We start from the raw sequence: 22004 nt of genomic DNA, 5'->3' as shown, positions 1-22004 counted from the left end.
AAATGTTTTCATCAATATAAAAACACTTAAAACCCACATACTCAGCTCTTCTGCTCATCCCACAAATGCATGTTCCTTACAAATGTGGCACCATTAAAAGAGAAATAAACAGGCTTTCCAACGGTATAAGATTTATTGCCAAGAAGTGTTGTTACAACAAAGAAATAATCTACCAAACACAAATTTCCTTACTTTTTGTGCTTAGTTTACATGGGGAGTTGGTCCTGTTCTACAGAGCATGCCATGTTGTTTTTTTACGGTGGCCGAGACAAACCAAACACTGGCATTAGAGAGGGTCTTTTGCATTTGTGTGTTACCTAAAGGCCACCTTTAGGTCTCGACTACACACTTAAAAGGGAGGGCTGAGCAGAGGAATATTCAGTTGGTTGCAATGTGTAACTTCACCACTAGATGTCACTGAATCCCACACACTGCTCCTTTAAATGATCACAGAAATATGACAATAACAATATTTATTATTAGTCTTGTTTCCTCCTACAGGGGAACTGTTGACTATAAATTACCCGTAGGTGTTTGACTGTCTTTGTGTTTTCTGTCCAGTGTGTGTCCCTGCCGTCTCTGTTGGACGGTTTCCTGTGTCAGTGGGAAGTTAGCCTGGAAGAGAGCAATAATGCTTTGGCTAAATCACTCCTACGTGATAGTGCAGGATGAAGCCGTACAATGCCTCCACCAACTGGAAGACAGATGGCCCTGGCTCACAAACAGCCTTCATTTGTTATTTGGAATCAAAAGTGATGCGGTGTGTAGCTCCTCTGGTGTGAATGAACAAGTCCTCAAGTCTTCTCGGGAAAACTCAACACTTTGAGGAGTGGAGAGGAGGAGAGGCTGCAGGGCTTTTAAAGCATAAACGATTCCCATAATCCAGCCCTGTGACGGCTTCATTGGACCAGGTTATTTACGAGGCAGCTTGGGAAATTGAAAATATCCTGATTTAAGCTTGTTAAAACTACAGGTCATGAGGCTGGTCCAGGCGACTTTAATGACCAGAATCAATGACGCTCCTCTGTGATAAAATGCAAATCAAACTCTATTAGCTTCTGCAGCATTAGCATCCCGTCTGTCTGCAGACTACAGGTAATCAAAAAAGTAATTAGAGAAAATGAAATAAGACTGAAGGAGACTGTGAGGAATCCTGTTTAATTAAATTATCAATCTTTCTCATGAATCCTCAGAACAAAACATGTGACACAATACACGACAAAATCCATTTTTATTGCATGTGCTGCTCATCTAATGCCACAGAGAGCAGGCAAATCACACAAAACATTGTTGTGCAGAGACCGAAGCTTTGCACAATGGCACAAAAGTTCCACACTTACACACACAGTTTGCAGAAAAAAACAGCTGATCAATCTGCCTGGTTTACACTTGGGCTTTGAAAGAGATGGAGGGAGCAGCGCTGCGAGGGGAGAGGAGTCATCATTATCTCTGGGTTCAGATGAGGGATCTGCTCTTGCAAAGTGCAGCGGCGGTCAGTAATTTGGCCGTCCCGTTGCAGCGGCTCACTAAAGGCAGCATCAGCAGAGCCTCGTCTGTCCCTTCTCCCTCAGTGTGCCTTAAAAATAAACATTAATAACGTCCCACACCTCTAGGAAGCCGTCGCAGATGTTATGCACACCAGGCAAAGACACACCGCTGCAACACCAGGCCAAAGATCATTCATCTTCTGAAGGCCTCTTATGTCACACTTTGGTACAGATGTGTGAACAGGTGAGAACAGAAACACAGAGGGATGAATTTATGTAGTTAAATCACTGAGACATAAGACTACTTGCTCCAGATATTCGAGTGTCTTTCAAAGGTACAATGTCACCACGAAAGGTTTGCACCGTCAATTCAAGACCACTAAAAGTTTGTTGCCATCACCAAACCCACCAGATTCCATTAAAATAAACAGTCATTTTAGCGTGTACAGAGGCAGCATGTTTTCACATCTAACTGGATGAATTAAGTGTTTATTTCTGGAGCCTATCCCAGCTGACACTGGGTGAGAGGCAGGGTTCACCCTGGACAGGTCACCAGACTATCACAGGGCTGACACATAGAGACAGACAACCATTCACACTCACATTCACACCTACGGGCAATTTAGAGTCACTGATTAACCTGCATGTCTTTGGACTGTGGGAGGAAGCTGGAGCACCTGGAGGAAATCCACCCTGACATTGAACAGTGACCTCAGCCACCTCTGAACAATTTATTATAACAATATAGATATTGTTCAGGGATGGCTTTGGTTCGATATAGGGGCACAGAGGTACATATATATATATATATATATATATATATACAGTACAGGCCAAAAGTTTGGACACACCTTCTCATTCAATGCGTTTTCTTTATTTTCATGACTATTTACATTGTAGATTCTCGCTGAAGGCATCAAAACTATGAATGAACACATGTGGAGTTATGTACTTAACAAAAAAAGGTGAAATAACTGAAAACATGTTTTATATTCTAGTTTCTTCAAAATAGCCACCCTTTGCTCTGATTACTGCTTTGCACACTCTTGGCATTCTCTCCATGAGCTTCAAGAGGTAGTCACCTGAAATGGTTTTCCAACAGTCTTGAAGGAGTTCCCAGAGGTGTTTAGCACTTGTTGGCCCCTTTGCCTTCACTCTGCGGTCCAGCTCACCCCAAACCATCTGGATTGGGTTCAGGTCCGGTGACTGTGGAGGCCAGGTCATCTGCCGCAGCACTCCATCACTCTCCTTCTTGGTCAAATAGCCCTTACACAGCCTGGAGGTGTGTTTGGGGTCATTGTCCTGTTGAAAAATAAATGATCGTCCAACTAAACGCAAACCGGATGGGATGGCATGTCGCTGCAGGATGCTGTGGTAGCCATGCTGGTTCAGTGTGCCTTCAATTTTGAATAAATCCCCAACAGTGTCACCAGCAAAACACCCCCACACCATCACACCTCCTCCTCCATGCTTCACAGTGGGAACCAGGCATGTGGAATCCATCCGTTCACCTTTTGTGCGTCTCACAAAGACACGGCGGTTGGAACCAAAGATCTCAAATTTGGACTCATCAGACCAAAGCACAGATTTCCACTGGTCTAATGTCCATTCCTTGTGTTTCTTGGCCCAAACAAATCTCTTCTGCTTGTTGCCTCTCCTTAGCAGTGGTTTCCTAGCAGCTATTTGACCATGAAGGCCTGATTGGCGCAGTCTCCTCTTAACAGTTGTTCTAGAGATGGGTCTGCTGCTAGAACTCTGTGTGGCATTCATCTGGTCTCTGATCTGAGCTGCTGTTAACTTGCCATTTCTGAGGCTGGTGACTCGGATGAACTTATCCTCAGAAGCAGAGGTGACTCTTGGTCTTCCTTTCCTGGGTCGGTCCTCATGTGTGCCAGTTTGGTTGTAGCGCTTGATGGTTTTTGCGACTCCACTTGGGGACACATTTAAAGTTTTTGCAATTTTCCGGACTGACTGACCTTCATTTCTTAAAGTAATGATGGCCACTCGTTTTTCTTTAGTTAGCTGATTGGTTCTTGCCATAATATGAATTTTAACAGTTGTCCAATAGGGCTGTCGGCTGTGTATTAACCTGACTTCTGCACAACACAACTGATGGTCCCAACCCCATTGATAAAGCAAGAAATTCCACTAATTAACCCTGATAAGGCACACCTGTGAAGTGGAAACCATTTCAGGTGACTACCTCTTGAAGCTCATGGAGAGAATGCCAAGAGTGTGCAAAGCAGTAATCAGAGCAAAGGGTGGCTATTTTGAAGAAACTAGAATATAAAACATGTTTTCAGTTATTTCACCTTTTTTTGTTAAGTACATAACTCCACATGTGTTCATTCATAGTTTTGATGCCTTCAGTGAGAATCTACAATGTAAATAGTCATGAAAATAAAGAAAACGCATTGAATGAGGTGTGTCCAAACTTTTGGCCTGTACTGTATAAATATATATATATATATATATATATATATATATATATATATATATTCTTGATTTATTCTTATGATCATGGGCTACTGGTGTGGCATGTCACATGACTGGCTTAGACAGCACTATCGGTATTTAAGAATGCGACTTTCTGTCATGTATCAGAAGTCTGCAGAAAAGCTGTGTGGCTCAAAATGTCACTTTGCATTAAAATCCTTCTAAACAGGAGTTACTTGGTGTACCCTTCAATGTTTTAACTCAGATGTACAGCAGCAATAATATGAAAACTCAGTCTTTCTCTGAAGCTGCTCCTTCAACCTTAAATGGAAGATTTGTAGTGAGACTATAGGCCGGGGCTGTTGGTGCGTGTCTCCACCGCAGGAACCACCCCCGAAGGACAGAGTTCCGGAACTTTTACAGGGGCTAAACAAGTCCCTGCCTCGGAGTAGGTACTCAGAACGGCCCCGAAAAACTCCTGGGTGGGGCTTGGGGTTTACTTGGTGCTGATTGGATATACTCAAGGCGGGATGTGACATCAACAGAAAGCGACAAAATAGCCGGCATTTTTAAAACTCAGCAGACAAGGAGTCGCATTTTTAAACCAAGAGACACGCCAGAGACCCAGCAACCACCTCAGCTCCTTCCATGTTGATAATCGTCTTTCTTATGTCTGCTTTCTTCTCCTTACTTCTGCTTCTTCTTCTTTGTTGTTGTTCTTCTTTGTTTGTTTCTTTGCCGCGTCGCCCCGGTTAAAATGGTCGCGCAACGATTACATCACATACAGGAACCTTCCTCCTACTCCACCCTCTCAGTGGAGACACGGCAGTTGAGAGAGCCGAGTGAGAGGATGTTCCTGTAAAGTTCCTGCCCCCCAGATAATACCAGGAACTTCTTCAGTGGAAATGGGCCTTATGTGACAGTTGCTGAACAGCGCTGGCTGTGGCCACAAGTGGAAATTACAGGATAACAGGACCCTGAAATTACCTTTGTTGCCCTCTTGAGGCAGCTGCTTAAATCAATACTTAGGGTCCGTCCCAATACCCCCCCTTAACCCTACCCCTTGGTCCTACCCCTACATTTGCGCATTCCTGCGAGGGGTAGTGGTGTCCCAATTCCTTTTTGCGTGTAGGGGTAGGGGGCATAATGAGGGGTAGTGGGTATGAAACTAGCCCTTCGGACCTTTGGGATTGGGCCTTAATGTTTCAAATGCTCCATGTAACCAAGTGGCCGCCTCCAGGGCTGAAAAATGAGGCCAATGTGCAAGTGCCAAAAACTGCAGTTTCTGGAATGACCACCAATGAGCGAGTCACTCCCCATAGACCTCCAATGGTAGACCCCCATGTTAACCCTTTGAAACCTGAGCAAAGTGGCTTGATTACTTTTAAAACATGGGAAGAAGGGAATAAACAACAAATAAAAAATGCCCCCCCCCCAAAAAAAAAAATTGTGAGAAATTGCTAAAAAGAGAAAATTAAAAACAAGAAAATTAGTTAAAAAAAGAAAGGAAAGGAAAAAATAAAAGCAAGTTAAAAACAAACAAGGATATGATCTGGAAAAAAAGCTTTTTAAAAATATTTTTTTATTTTTGGAAAATTTCTTACCAAATTGCTCATTGCCTTTTCCCCCATGTTTTTGAAAGAAATTGCAATAAATTTGTAGGAAGACAAAATTAAAAACAAGAATATTAGTTAAAAAAAAGTTAAAATAAAAAACAAAAAAAGGAAATGATTAAAAATATGGTTTAAAAATTACAATAATTCTGTGCCATAATTTTAAATATCTAATTATTGGGACATTTCTTACCAAGTAGCCTCTTTTGCAATGTTTTTGAGCAGAATTGCACCAATTTGCTCAGCGTTCAAAGGTTTAAATACTTGCAAAGGGTGTCTGAAAGCATCACAAGAAAAGTGATGTCACTCCAGGTTTCAAAGGGTTAAATTTATTTCCGATATCATAATAAACCTTAATATTTTCATATGACTGTCCCTCGAGACCAGACTCTACACACACTCTAATCCAGATTGAATGAACAACTTGTTGAGCTACTTTATGCTTTACACCCCTGGGAGCTGAAAATAAACCCTGAGCTCAGCTACACGAGCACATTGATCAAGCTAACCTCAGCATCTGCACTTTTACTGCAATAACACAAGACTGGCTGTGCTCTGAGTTATGTAGCACGGTAAGCTCCTAACAATTTTATCCTTTCCAATCCCGGCCCAGAAGTTCGAGGCAGAAAGGAACACAGGTGGAACGCAAGACAGGATGAAAATTGAGGACTGAGACATTTTATTAAGCAAAGAGTACATTTTCCTGAACAGACAAACAGGTAGCAAAGGATAAATACTTTATTATTATCTTTTTTATTTTGTTCACAAGTAGCCACGGTACTAGTAACCTCCAATTACTCCAAAGACAAAGAACTGAAAGAACAATGTGAATATTTAAAACCTAAAGTTTTCCCAAATTGATGTTTGTTGCTGATGTGGGCTGCAGATTTTAGTACTCTGTGTGATCTTGTGTCTACTACATATCTAGATTGATACCAAGGCACGATACTGAACTCTACGGAAGCCCTGCGAGGCATCTTAGTTTGATCCAAATTGTTTTTCTCCTGTGAACAGGTGAAAAAAGGATTTACCAGGATGTTTCTAAATTCCCTTTTTCCATCTGTCAAACAGGTGGGAGAAAAAAAAAGCTTTAACAGGATCATTTTTCTAAGTTACTTTTTTTCATCTGTGAAAACAGATGGGGAAAACATTTGGCAGGCGTTTTTGTTTTTGTTGTAATACTCACGTTGGCCACAAGAGGGACAAGTGTGCCACTACCCAATGTTCTAAACAGGACTAAAAGCGTTCATGTTTTCTCTCAGCTCAAAGCGCTGCTGGGGAGAGGGGTCTGAGGTGCTTTGCTTGGCCTGCTGCCCGAGAGCGACCCAGCCCCGGATAAGCAGATAAAAATGGATGTTTTCTTTCAGGTGAATTTGAATTCCTCCATACTCATGCCAACACGTTATGTAACATCACTTTCGTGTCTTTCAGCTGGCAGAAAACATGAATGCTTTTAGTCCTATTGAGAACTGAAATCCTAGAAAAACTTTTTATCCCACCTGTTTTACAGATGATAAAAAAGGAACTTAAAGGAATCATTTTTTTCCCCATTTTCTCTTAAAGGTCCAGTGCGTAAGATTTAGGGGGATTTAGTGGCATACAGCTGTGAGGACTGCAGATTGCAACCAGTCCTTCGGCATTTGGGAGGTTTCTAACATGAGCCGAATTGTCCGCAGAGGTCTCTTCCTCGCCAAAACAAACAGACCAGGTGATTAAAACCCCTGAAAACACTGAATAAAGCAGTGTCATGTTACAAATCAGTGTTTCTTCTATGCCGTTTGGCTCTTTGCAGACAGGCTACTATCGCCTTTTTTCTGATCCAGACGTTCAGGAGGTTTTTACCAGCAGCTAAATTCTCTGTAGGTGTCTCTTCCTCTCTAAAACAAACAGACCAGGAGATTTAAACCGGTAAAAACACTGAACAAAGCAGTTTCAAGTTACAAAAATCAGTGTTCTCCTGACACTGCTCATCACAGAGGGTCTGCGAACTCTGGTGGCTGACACACAAATACGAATGGCCCTGTCTAGAGCCGGCTTTTGGTTTGTCTGCTCTGGGCTACTGTAGAAACATGGCAGTGCAACATGGCAATCTCCACTGACGAGGAGATGCTCCTTTTGTAGATATTAGCAGCTCATTCTAAGGTAACAAAAACAGGATTCTTATTTTCAGGTGATCATACACTTAAGAAAATGTACTTATTATATCTAACTTCTGCCAATATATCCCCCTAAATCCTGCACACTGGACCTTTAAGTCATAAACACAGGAGAGTAAACAATTCAGAAAATGGATCACCACAATATTTCTTTCTTACATGCCTCTCAGGGGCTTCCGTAGCACTCTGTGATTTAACAGCAGATAATTTGTTGCATCTACAATGCCAACTGTGAAGCTTACAGGAGGCCTACCTTGTAACCAAAATACAAATGAAAAACCCAACAAATAGAGCTCAGATAACGTGCAGTGTGCAGTGAGGGTGAAGGTTCCCGTGTGGAATCTGTGCGAAGTGTTGAAATTCAGCAGTGAATACACTCGAGCTTCAGTCTGGCACATTAAGTGTGACGCCAAAAGCACAGAACAGACAGAACCCATAAAACAAAGTGGACAGACTGCAGAGTCAGAATGTGAACAACATGCCAGAAAAAAGGCACTGTGTGCAAAAACAGACAGGTGGAGAAGAAACCACATCGCATGTAGCCTCATAAATATCATCAACACAAGATGCTCCTCATTGAACAAAGATGCAGCGTCATCTTTAAACAAATACAGCTTCAGCATCGTGAGCAAACTCTTAGACTTGTAATTTCTTATCCAGTGTTAAGGCACATTGCTTCGAAAATACAGAAATATAAATGATCTTTGGTAAATGATACACTTTATAAAAATGTACTGCAATGACACAAGAGATACAACAATCATAAAATATTAAAGGTGCTGCTGCTTTAAATGCTTAATAATTGCACTGTAGCATCTTTCCAATTCTCCATACTTTTACTAGTTAGTCTGTGCATGATGTCGAGTGCATCATGAGGAAATAAAACTGCGTCTGAGCAGGGAACATGATGCCATCAGCAACAATACTCTACAGCAATTTTAAAATAATGCTTTCAAAGTGCAAGTTTAAATCTTAAAGCCGCAACTTTTACATTTGGGAAAGACTTTCTTTCACCAAAGAGTTTTTTGGTCGACAGCTGAGCACCAGCAGAACATAAGATGAGACTGTTGAGATAAACTCAGCACATGAAAAAAAACCTTAGAACAGGACCTTCAAGTAAACTTGTTTATGAAACGTGATGGTAGCTTGTTGTCAACCTACGGTACAGTGCTTAAAGGATTAGTTACAGATTCTAGGAAACATTATTTGCTTTCTCACTGAAAATGAGAACAAAAGATTGATACCACTCTCATGTCTGTAAACTCAATATAAAGTCACGAGACGGTGACCTTAGCTTAGCATAAAGACTGAAAACCATTGGGAAACACAACACGACCCAATCCCCACAACAAATGTTAGAATTGTGCGTTTCTGCAAACCACAGATACGTTATATTTGCATGTTACTCATTTGCAGCAGATATGCTAAAACTTTAAGTTCAATAATGCTGTGGCTGACGTGTTGTTTTGTTTAGGCACAAAACCAACTGTCCATTGTTTGGAAAATATCATGTTTTGGGTTAAATACCCGCTTTTGGGGGTGTGGTCCCCGCTGGAGAAGCAATAATGTCTCTATGGGTTTTTGTGCCGCTATCCCAGCTGGCAAAACACCTACAGGTGACTATAAAACACCCATGTTTAGCACCTACAAAAGCACTGGAAAACGCTGATGGGTTGCTACAAAATACCCGTGATTGGCACGTAAAAACAACTGGAAAGACACCTACAGGTCACTACAAAACAGTCACATTTGATGGCTAAAAAAGCGCTGGAAAAATACAGATGAGTTGCTACAAAACACCCATGTCTGGCACCTAAAAAAACAACTGGAAAAACACAGGTCACTACAAAACAGTCACATTTAGTGGCTAAAAAAACGATGATGGGTCACAACGAAACACCAGTGTTTGGCACCTAAACAAAACACTTGAAAAACACCAATGAGTTGCTACAAAACATGCACGTTTGGTGCCTAAAAAACTACTGGAAAACGCTGATGGGTTGCTACAAAATACCTGTGATTGGCGCCTAAAAAACAACTGGAAAGACACCTACAGGTCACTACAAAACAGTCACGTTTGGTGGCTAAAAAAAGAAAAAGAAAAAAAGCACTGGAAAAATACAGATGGGTCACTACAAAACATCCACGTTTGGCACCTAAAAAAAAAACAATGGAAAAACACAGATGGGTCGCTACAAAACGTTGCACGTTTGGTGAAAAAAAACAAACAAAAAAAAAAAAAACACCAATGAGTTGCTCCAAAACATCTGTGTTTGGTGCCTAAAAAACAGTGGAAAAACACAAATGAGTCGCTCCAAAACATCTGTTTGGTGCCTTAAGAACTGCTGGAAAAACACTCATGGGTCGCTCCAAAACATCCACGTATGGCGCCTAAAAAACACTGATGGGTCGCTACAAAACATCCACGTATGGCGCCTAAAAAACACTGATGGGTCGCTACAAAACATCCACGTATGGCGCCTAAAAAACACTGATGGGTCGCTACAAAACATCCACGTATGGCACCTAAAAAAAAAAAACAGTGGAAAAACACAGATGGGTCGCTACAAAACGTTGCACGTTTGGTGAAAAAATTAAATAAATAAAAATAATAAAAAAAAACACCAATGAGTTGCTACAAAACATCTGTGTTTGGTGCCTAAAGAACAGTGGAAAAACACAAATGAGTCGCTCCAAAACATCTGTTTGGTGACTTAAAAACTGCTGGAAAAACACTGATGGGTCACTCCAAAACATCCACGCTTGGTGCCTAAAAAACACTGATGGGTCGCTACAAAACATCCACGTATGGTGCCTAAAAAAATAGTGGAAAAACCCTGGCAGGTTGCTACAAAACACCCACATTTGGAGCCTCTGGAAACGCAGCAATAACTCGCTAGAAAACAACTTCTTTTGTTGTTTGCTGGTCTCGAACAGTGGTCTTTTGTGGTCCGCAGTAAGGCAGGCGTTCTGCATAGGTGCCATTTATCATCCCCTCCACCTCCTGATGGAAGAGTCAGTCATATACTACGTCACTTTAGAAACACAGATACCCTAGAAATGTGCAAATGTAACAACACCCCTAAAGCCCACTAATTGACATGTATGAAAAATGCCATATAGAGACAACATTCTGTGTCTTTACAAGGATTAAATGTCTGACTATTTCCTGGCTGGGTGCAGTGACTTCTTTGAGTTTTCACCGGTTCACGACAACAAGAAGACTCAAGTCTTTGTATAGATTAAACAATCAAGTCATAAAATGTTAATTAATGAGCTTAGATGTGCTGGTAGGCAGATTGTGTTGTTGTTAGGACAGAGCCACCTGCTATTAGCTTCATATTAAATGGCCAGACATGAGAGTGGTATCAATCTCCTCCTCTGACTCTCTGTAATAAAGTAAATAAAAATGTCAAACTATTCTTTTACTGTGAAACTGGCTGGCACTGTTAAAACAGATCCCATGAGTCAGCGAACACACACACACACACACTAACAACACACACAGTGACGCAGCCACACACACACACAAGCACAAACACACACACTCAAGCAGAGCATCATTACTGGTAGATTGTTGTTGTATAAAGACTGAAATTAAATTTTCTTGGTGAATGCTCATAATGCATAATCATATCTAAAGTCAACAGCTCTCGGAACTATTCAGTGGAATGTACTATGTGACAGAACAGCTGTAAACACGCTATTCAGTCTTTAAAATTTAGCAAACAAATGTTGCAAATCCAGCAACAAGACTGAAACGTGCGCTGAGCCAATGCCACCGGTTTACGTAAAGATAAAACTCTTTGAGAATCTGCACTGAAACGTGTTTCTGTGGAAAACATAAAAAAATCTCTTCTCAGGAATATCAACACTGATTCAAGGCCGCGGTGGCGTCTGATCCTGGTCTTAACGCATTTACAGGTGAAGCAGAAAGAACGAACAGAGAATCATTTCAGAGAAAGAAAATAAAAAACTCCCAAATAGGCCAGCTGTGGAATGTCTCTACTCTGCTCGTCTTTACAATAAAACCTGATCATCTACTGAGATGCATCTTTGACATAAAAAATTTCCAGGATTTTAAAAAACAAAAGAGGAGATATTCCAGTTCTTCCATCTCCCAAACCTCAAAAATATCTTTAGCTTGAAACGTCCAAAATATAAAGTACCTATCTGCATCTTTAATAAAAGAATCTCCTTGAAAAATACAATAAAATTAGATTTTCAAAAAACTATCGTGCAAATCTGAGTAACATACTTAAGACTGTGAGACATCACAAGATGGTGTGCAGCGACTGTTCTGCCACCTGCTCTGTCCTCTGTGCTGGATGAACGCTGTGGTCAGACTGGAGTCTTTCCTCTGAGTTCCTCGTGTATTTGACACACTGCGAGTCTCCGTCAGGGGGCAGGTTCAGCTGGATGCTGTCTGATGGTGAGAGCAGGGGCGTGGAGGTGATCCAGCTGGACAGACTCAGATCTGACGCCTCTAAAGTCTTATCCAGACATTCGGAGTCTTTGGTGGGAGGAGGCTGTGGCTCCCTCGAGAGCTTAGGAGCGTCTTTGGTGTAAGGAAGTGTGTCTTTTTCTGTAGGAACTAATGTGTAGAGATCTGAGAGGCCCCTCTCACTGTTTGTTGGCCCCAGCGGGCTTCTCTGGCCCTGTTCATCTGTTTGTAAAAGGGGCCCCTGTTGTGTCTTGGAGCTGGGGAAGCTCCTCTGGTCTTTTTTATTGCAACCTTTAGGGGAGGGCTTGGTGAGGGACAGGAAGGGAGGCTTGGGGCTGAGCGGTGACCCCACCTTGACCCTGCTGAGGCTCAGAATGTTCCTGCGAGTTTCAGAGGGGAGTTTATCCAACTGTCTTCCAACTTGGACTGGGCTGGGAAACAGCGTGCCTTGACACGCCCTGTAGAAATATCTGGAAAGTAAAACAGAGCCAGACATCAGGACAGCACTATTCCGAAGATGAATGCCAGGCTCTTCGGATAAACATGAAAGACATCTGGTGCAGATATAAGTCACTGCACGAGTCATAAATATTTGGAGAGACGGGCTTGTGTATTCAGTCAAACACAAATCAAACACACAACGTACCTGGGCAGCAGCGCTGCTACAGGCGTGATGACACAGAGCAGGTAGAAGAGGGGGTCCTGCAGCAGCCTCTGCATGGTCCAGTAGGGGTTAGAGGGGGAGTAGCAGGTGGGACAGGAGGAGTTGTAACACAGCGCCACTGTGAAGAATAAGGCGACACTGAAGGCGATAGACAGCCAGTTCGTCCAGGTCTGCAGGGGAAGGACACAAAGGGGGAGTTTTGTGAAGAGTTTTTCTTCTATATAATATTCTCCTTAATTACATAAAAATATATCACAATGGTACATGACACGTGTAACATTATAAGGAATTTTATGCAGTATAATTTGGGCTCCAACTGCTGATTACATCTAATAAACACTAAATTAATCCACAGACCCAGCAGTGATTATTTGTGAACTAGTCCAAAGAATTACAACACTGTAACATTAAATAGTGCATTCAAATTTTTAAGTCTCATTAAAGTTTCTCTGCTTTTTCTCTGTTATTTAACTTTACTTCTATACTTACTTTATGTGAAGTCTTTGAACATTAATATTTAAATGTCTACTGTGTAGAATTTAGTGACATCTTGTGGTGAGGTCGCACACGGCAACCAACTGACACTTTCCCCATGAGCCATGTGTGGTGAACTATGGTGGCTCATGTGACGGTAGCTCTGCTCTTTTTGAGCAGTCAAGCTACCCCTCAAGAGTGACCACAGTTTTTCTATTTACTTGACCCAGATCTTATAAAAATGGAACCCCTTAAAAGTGCAGCTTGGTCAGTTGATAAAGTGCACACGTTCCTGTTTGATTGCAGATGAAAGGATCCACTGAGAGCTGGGTGGAGCAAAGTGTGCTGTGTCAAGTTGAAGACGATGTCACGGCAGTTTCATGCAACGTTGCCATGAAGATTAGCTGAGAATCGATTAATTTGACGGGGTGGAATGTGAGTGGCAAAAGCACCTGGAACCGGAAATGAGTCTAGCCGAGTCGAGCCAAAGCGTGTAGTGGAAATGAGGCAACAGTCACTTGACTGAGTGTTAATTTGGGATGCCCCCTAAAAGCTGACCCAACTTTAGTCGACCAGAAAGGTCATTAGTCGGCAAGATTTCATTGGTCGCTTAGTCCCAGAAAAAACAAAAACAAAAAACAAACACAAACAAAAGTGAAACTATATGAAACTACCAAGTGGGAGTTTAATTTGAAAGGACAGACACAGAAGTGTCCACGCTCAGCAGTCAGACAGGAGTCAGGTTAATTTCCAGGGCTGGTACCTGCGGTTATTCCACAGGCTAGTTAATAACATGTCGGGCAGGAAATCCAAAGTGTGGGATCATTTTGAGAAGGTGAAGGACGAACCCAAGGTGATATGTAAACTCATCTTCATTGGTCGACTACAAACATGATGTGTCATCTGAAACATGGAAGTAGCTACATGCCCATTAGCCCACAGCGTCATTAACAGGTGGCTCGCTCAATGTGTGACGTGCACTTGTAGATAAAATATAGGCCTATATTAATGAAGGTTCATTAGTACAGTTTTGTATTTGTAGAATTAATATCGTAAACATGTGGGCGACTAGTCGACTAATGATCCTAAATGACAACGACTGGTTAACTAGGAAAATTCTTAGTCGGGGGCAGCCCTAGTGTTATAATATAAAAATACTGATTGGTAAAGTTTTAATGTTATTTCCCTGTAACATGTGATAAACTTGGAGGGGCAGAATAACACACATTCAAATGCGCAAAGATATAATTTTCAGTAAAACATGTTTGTTTACATTCTTTCTGAATGTCTGACCCTGCATGTTCCACACCATGTTGGACTGTTTTAGTGATGACAGTGCATCCCCTGATCTGATGGCCAAAAATAACAAATGGAAAAAGTTGTACAGAAGCAGGTATATGAAGTTACAACAGTGGTAGTAGATAAAAAAAAATTGGCTCTGAAAAAAAAAAAAAAAAAAATAACTGAAATTAAAAAAAAATAAAAACAGGCACTCAAAATTATATTTATTCTAATTTTTTTTGCATTCTGATGTTTTGTTTTTAAACAATCTTCCGATTTTTTCCTTCGTGTCACTTTTTTTTTTCAAATATATATATAATTATATATATATATATATATATATGTATAATTCTATAGATTTTTTTTATTTTAATTTCATGATTTTTTTAAAGAAAAAATCAAATTAAAATGCAAAAGATATCAAAATAATTTAAAAACATTTTCATGCCTGCTAATTGATTTTTTCAGTGCCCCTGTTACTACTTTCAGTGCCAAATTATATTTTCAAATTTATTTTTAGTGCCTTACTGTCACTGTTTTAGCTCCATACAGTAAATAAAACCACTGAATGCAATGAAAGGTATCAACGTGAGAACCCTGCACAGGTTAGGAGATCTGTGTTCTTGTGTTATTTAACGAGTTTAGGCAGCTACAGGAGAAACGGCCCCCGTGCCATCCTGCGGCTGATAGACATCTGACAAGGTGAATTCTATAAAATGCTCCACTGGAGTATTGTCCCTCCTGACACATACACAAGCACTCACAGAAGCACATAATTAATTACAGCCTCACAGCTTCTGTATGGGGGGAAAGAGACAGAGCGCTGCATGCTGTCATCTCAGATACCTTTAATTGACTTTCACAGCCGTTTACCAATCATGCACGCATTATGCTCCTGAGCAGCCGGAGAATGAAGTACCTGCCAGCTGAGCATTTGGGAGTGTTTACCTTCGGTCGATGCTGCTCAGTGTGAATCCCTCTCTGCACGAGGGGGCCATCACGTTCGGGAAGGTAGTTAGTGAAAAGGACATTTTTCATGTACAAAACTTGTCAGGCTAAATTTACAGCCTCAGCATAATGGAAAAGAGTCTGATTCAATGCAGGGTCATAAATTTAAAATGGCTCGTGACCAAGACTGCCGGGCCGTTTACGAGAACCACGCGTGGATACCTGAGGATAAAACCCAGGGAAGGGCAGGGAAGGAATGTGGAGGGAAAACAAGAACAGGTATTTTGGAGGTGTGTGGCAGAGTGGAGTGGTGTGTTGCCATGTGGTGGAGAGAGTCTGCAGAGGGCTCGGACCGAGTCACACACGCTGTCAGGCTGATATATAGGCTCTGATGCTGCAGAGCTTTCTGCTTCAATCTAATCAGCTGGAGTTAAATATCCATGTGCACGTCAGCCTTCACATCACAACGCTCGCACAGCGTAACATGCTGATGTGAGTGAGACACAATCTTCAGTATCACCATCAGTGGGTCTGAAATCAGGTTTCTTACCCAGGTTTTGGTCTCAATGCCCAGGTGGACCAGGATGGTGAATAAGGCTAGCGTGGTGATGGGCGTTCCCCATGTAAACAGATCGACATCAGAGTCAGCATAGGCCTGGGGAGGAGAGGAAGAGGAGGGGAGGGGAGGAGGAGGAGGAAAGGAAGGAGACAAGTAAAGAACAGAAGTAGAAGAAGAAAAAGGAGGGGGGAAATAGGAAGACAAAGAAGAAATAGAAGAAGAAAGAAAGAAAGAATAAGAAGATGAAGAAAAAGGAGGCGGGAAAAAGAATAAGGACAAGAAGAAGAAGGAGAAAAAGAAGAAGGAGAAGGAGGTGGAGAAATTGAAGACATAAGAAGAAGAAGAAAAAAGAGATAGAGAAAAATAAGATGAAGAATTAAGAGGAGGAGAAGAATAATTAGAAGGAGAAAAATTAGATAGAGGAAGGAGGAACGGAAGGAGAAGAAAAAAGAAAGGAGAAGATTAAGACAAAGGAGGGGGGAAGAGGGAGAAAAAGAAGATAGAACAGAAGAAGGAGGAAAGGAAGGAGAAGAGTAAAGAACACAAGTAGAGGAAGAGGAAGAGAAGAAGAAAAAGAAGAAAGAGAAGAAGAAAGAAAAAAGAAGATGAAGAAGAAGGAGAAAAAGAAGAAGGAGAAGGAGGTGGAAAAAACGAGGACATGAAGAAGAAGAGATGGAGAAAAAGAAGATGAAGAATTAAGAGGATGAGAAGAAGAATTAGAAGGAGAAAAATTAGATAGAGGAAGAAGGAACGAAAGGAGAAGAAAAAAGAAAGGAGAAGATTAAGACAAAGGAGGGGGGGAAAGAGGAAAAGAAGAAAGGGGGAAGGAGAAGAAGAAATAGAAGGCGAAGGAGAGGGACAGGACAAAGAAAAGGAAGACAAAGAAGAAGAAGAAAGAGAGGAAAAAGAACAAGAATTAAAAGAGGAGGAGAAGAAGTAGAAAAACGAGGGGGGAAAAAGGGAGAAAAAGAAGAAAGAGAAGAAGAAGACGAAGAGGAGGAAGAAGGGAGGGGACAGGGTGAAAACAGTGGAAGTGATGAGTAAGAGCAACAAGGACGTACAGAGAAGACGAGCTGGTATTAAAATTAAAAGCAGACTCACAAAGTACGGGATGAAGAAGCAGACCAGACTTTGGTAGAAGGCATCAATCATGTTCATCCAGAACATATATGGCTTATATTCCTGTCAGACGACACCACAGAGTTACAGTTATTAACCTCATCAGTGTGACTGAAATGTTGTCATGAGTCATCAAGTGAAATCTGTCCAACATCTGCTGTGAAGAGTAAACACTCATGGTTACTAACATATCTGAGAGACACCAGAGGAAGTCAACAACAGCAACAAAAACAACAACATAGCCACTAAAAACATTTTTAAATCAGCTGTACTTGGGCACATTGCTAAAGTTAGGGAGATGCTAATCTCTCAAGACAGATTCTGCAATTTACATTGTAGAATCGGCAGTGTGGCAGTCGGCAGCCCTGTGTGAAAGACGACTGGGGGGGGGCGGGGCTTTGAGTTTGAACGATGCTGCGCTTTAGCCAATCACAATGGAGGGGGCGTGGCCAAGACGTGCAGGTGTCCCCAGGAAATGTGTACCTACAGAAACAGCAAGCTCCGCGTCCATAGCGACCGCTCCACCCAAAACGCCGTCTCGTCAACATGAAAATTTTTTTTTTTCCCAGCAGATGTCTGAGTTACAACATGATTGAGCTAACTGGAGTAGTTTCATGTCGTATCCGGCAACGGGAGGCTTTCAACAGATGACGTCCTGATGTTAGCTTTGCTAACTGTCCCTGTCAGCTGCAGCCACTGATGCTTTCTAGACATTGTAATTTCCCAAAACTGAATAAATACCACACATAGCAACACAAAACTGCTTTGCTAGCTCAATCATGTTGTAACTAAGATATCCGCTGGAAAAAATATTTTATTCACGGACTGTTTATTGAGTTATTACCTTACTTTTATACCGTCTATGGTTATTACAGACACCGCTAACGGCTAACGTTAACAGCTAACGGTTAGCCCAGCTAATCTAAGATAACCGTGTTAATTACAAAACGTGCACACAGAAATAGTAACGTTTGTTCAATCATTGTGTTTATAGACTTAACAAACATCAGATTAGTCTACACGGTGATATAGTGACATGAAAAATGTGATGTATAGCTAAACTCTGCTGGTTTTCCACCCTAAGTATTTATAAACAACACGGTGATTCCCTGGGGGCACCGCCGGGAGTGAAGGGCGTGAGCGATCGCCGAGGCCCCTGCACTTCCGTTAGTCGAAAAACTCCGGACTGTGCCTCCAGAGGTAAAGGAAGGAAAAAAAAGTTTGTTTGTCTTTTTTTTAACCGATGGATTTCCAGATTGCGGAGATGCTAACAAAATGACAATGCTAACAAGCTGATGTTCAGCAGGTTTAGTGTTTGTCATATTTAAACTATTGCAAATCAACACAGCTACGAGAGCTCTTGGAGCATACAGTCATAAATGTGCACCTGAAATAATCGGCTGATTGGCCATAAAGGAAAGACACCAGATGACGCTTCCTCCTTTTTATCACTAGCTTCTTTCTACACTGAAAAAAAAGGGGGCAAATAAAAAGGGAAGAACACAGGAGCAGCCCAGACCTCGGAGTTCTGGCCGTTCACGTAGAGCTGAGGTAGTTGTTGGAGGGTCTCTGCTGACACGTCTTTGTCCAGAGTGCCAGTGATGAGTTGTGGGAAGGCAGAGAACATCAGGTTGAAGAAGATAAGATACCACTGATCAATCATGGCCGAACCTGAGAATCCGCAGTAGAACTGATACCAGAAGATGAGTGCTACAAACATCTGTGGGAACAAGAGATATCACATGAGCATGGGAAAACAGGGAAACACACTTCAGAGGTATCATATGTCAGGTGATCTTTATCACATATCAGCTCTCTGTTACTGACTGTGAACACATGTGTCTGCACACACTGAGGCAGAAGCGGCTTACAGCATTCTTGTAGAAGAAATAGAGGATCATGTTGGCCAGTCGTGAGTAGCACCAGTGTCCGTGAACCAGCAGGAGCTTCTGGAGATACCGGAAACGTGGGAGAGCAAAATCACTCGCCATCACCGCCTGCGAAACACCACAGAGACCCGACATTCAATCTCCTCCATCCTGTACGTTCCGTCTCCCTCCCATCATCAGCACACACACGACTTGTGTAGTTATTAGGGAATAACTGGTGTAAATGGCCGCCCCTGCTTCACACGTCTGCCTCTTTTTAATGAATCTTTAGTGTGTATAATCTCCCCAAAGCAATAACCCTTAAATGAGTTGTCCACCTTTTGGGATTTATCGTTACAGCAGCAGGAAGTTGTCAGTCTCATCCATCAACATCTGAAACAAAACCCTCCCTGTAGTCAGGCTGCCTTTATAATTCACATTTTAAACGGCAGCGCTAACCCTTTATGACAAGTCTCAACTGTCAACATTATCCGTCAACAAGAAAAATAACAGCAGGTGCCTCGTTGTGTGGCAATTTAGTTTCTGCTGCGCTCTAATTACGGCCTCGTAACGACTACATGGGGAGCGAGCTCCTGATAGAGGAAAGGTGTGTTAATCATAATGCAGAGTGTGCTGGCCTGAGAGCAGAAATGTACGTCTCAGCACGCCGTGGAATCCTGAGAAGTGACCGCCGTCTCATTAAGAGCGAATTTGATTAGCAATGATTAATCTAGCAGCCCAGGCGAGGACAGGATGCTGAGACTTTAACAGATGTGCTGCACAGCAGCGCGTCTCCGAAGACTCCCCTGGAAGGTAATTGGGAATCTCCATCAATGCTGTGCAGGATCACCTTTCCGGAACAGGGTGCTTGAGTTAAACGACCTGGGGGGGTTAACTGAGCTTTTTCCTTTCTTTTTTTTTTTTAACCACGTTATTGTCAACTGCCTGACTGTGGCGTTGGCCATAACCTCAGGGCAGGGAGAGGAGCTGGTGTGGATGGAGTCGAGACTAAAGCACCCATAAAGTGTAGCGCTTCACTGCAGGACACGGGACAAACTTCCTGACTCAGCAACACACAGGCAATCCTATTTAGAGGATGTGTATGGATGTGGGCTGAAACACACACTTAAGAGTAATGAAAACCCATTAACTATGTTACAGAACGCCAGTGTCTTCCCCAGTGGTGGAAGAAATATTCATATCCTTTACTCAAGTACAACTACCAATACCACACTGTGAAAATACTCCACTACAAGTAAAAATCCTGCACACAAAACCCTATCAAAAATATATCAGTATTATCAACGAAATGTATGTTGTATTTTTTTTATTGAACAGAAAACAATGCATCATAACGAATGTCAGGGTAAGCCAATCAGAGGCAGAGCAGGGCAGGATGCGCCTTTGCTATCGTTGGAAACATGAATTCATGTAACAGCTAACAGCTAACAGCTAACGTTAACTAGCTCTCCTAACACCAAATATCCATTCCAGTGTTTCCCCTTGTTCATTCGGCAACAGTGCCGTGAGTCCATAAACTCGGCAAGTGTCTGTGGTTACTTCATGTCTGTAGTAAGAGCAGGACATTTGCGTGTCTGTGATTTAAACTGCTAACGTCAGCTGAGCAGGTGAAGTGAAGGCAACAATGTCAGCAGGCTGCCAGTTACAAACAGGCTCAATAGCAGACATGCCAATGTGCTGATAGATTCCATCAGCACGTTTACATGACATCAGAGAAAATCTAGTCTGACTAAAATCACACTTCTAAAATAAATGTAAACATGTTAGTCCGACTGAAATCGTACCAAATCGAATTTTGCAAAGTCGGACTAACACACCCAGATAATGTAACTGGAAGTTGGATTATTTTTGCATGTATAGTCAATCAGACCCAAACTGGCCTAGATGCTCAAGGTGTCGACCTGGCTTCTAAATTCTAAATCTGAAAACTTTAGAGCTGTAAAGTTGTCCACCATGGTGCCAGTTTGATGTTAGCTAACCGTAGCTAACTTGTTTGTCAATTGCTTGGTCTGTGGCGTAATAAATCAACCGGAAAAAGGCCCAATACAAACAAGCTGAAAGGAGGCATATCTCCACCTATCGTAGCAGAGTCGGACATACTCTGGTTAATAAATCGATTCCCCTCCTGTGCGTGTATACTGGGACAAGGACAGCAGTCATATTAAATGGCCTAGTTGAGCTTTAAATAAGCGTTAACTTCACTGTGCATGTAAACATACTGAGTGTTTTTCAGTTTTTAGCCGAGTGAGACCAGAAAGTATTGGGTTAAAACAGACTGGTGTTCTTTACACTGTTTTGGAAGGAGAGAATAATGCGAGTAAGAGGCGAACCAGCTTTAAAAGTGAGGGATTTTCTTTTTAAATAAGTGCTGTGTGGTGGATCTAATTTATGGTGATGTGAGGAGTGGATTCCCCCGCCCCGCCCCTGGCCCATCTGCCAAGCTAAAGGAGACAACCTCGGGGAAACACAGCTCTCCTTACCTGCATGCCCTCCTGTCCCGAGATGCCCACACCCACGTCCGCTACTTGGATCATGCTGACATCATTGGCCCCATCACCTGTGATTAATGTAGAGACAGAGAAAATAGTCCCTCAGAAGAGGAGTAAACAGCCTCAAGACACATTGGAAGCAGAAGGAACTTTACTGAGCGTGATGGTGGCAAGACAGAGCTGTATTGTTGAGTGTGTGGGAGGAACATCAAGCTTCCACAGAGCTGTCAGTTTCTTCAACTGTTACATTAACTGTGTTTGTTATTTACTGCTTATTGCCAGGTGCTCTTCACCGGCTCGACTGTTCCTCTGGTTGGACCGAGCCAGGCCTGCTGTGGTGCCTGACGAGCAGCGATTTTGTTTTTCTTTTTGCAGATAGTTTTTGTGTCAGTGCAGGTGTTGGAGTGGGAGATGAAGTGTTGGTGGGCAGAGAGGGTTTTGTTGT

At 42.1% G+C, this 22004-nt stretch overlaps 1 protein-coding gene across 1 annotated transcript in view; it reads right to left on the bottom strand.

Annotated features, from left to right (window-relative positions):
* Positions 1-11853: 11853 nt before the first annotated feature.
* atp10a (ATPase phospholipid transporting 10A) overlaps positions 11854-22004 on the bottom strand; it is a 49612-nt gene continuing 39461 nt past the window's right edge. Inside the window, exons 15-21 of the mRNA XM_033621198.2 lie at positions 21551-21627; positions 19053-19178; positions 18701-18901; positions 17164-17244; positions 16054-16158; positions 12783-12970; positions 11854-12606 (exon numbers count right to left, since the gene is read on the bottom strand). Of these exons, the coding sequence (XP_033477089.2) occupies positions 11967-12606; positions 12783-12970; positions 16054-16158; positions 17164-17244; positions 18701-18901; positions 19053-19178; positions 21551-21627 (1418 nt within the window). The 3' untranslated portion in view covers positions 11854-11966. The remainder of the gene's footprint in view (positions 12607-12782; positions 12971-16053; positions 16159-17163; positions 17245-18700; positions 18902-19052; positions 19179-21550; positions 21628-22004) is intronic.

The sequence above is a fragment of the Epinephelus lanceolatus genome, chromosome 6 (genome assembly GCF_041903045.1).
Source record: "Epinephelus lanceolatus isolate andai-2023 chromosome 6, ASM4190304v1, whole genome shotgun sequence".
NCBI lineage: Eukaryota > Metazoa > Chordata > Actinopteri > Perciformes > Serranidae > Epinephelus > Epinephelus lanceolatus.
This window is presented reverse-complemented; position numbering and strand designations above follow the sequence as displayed.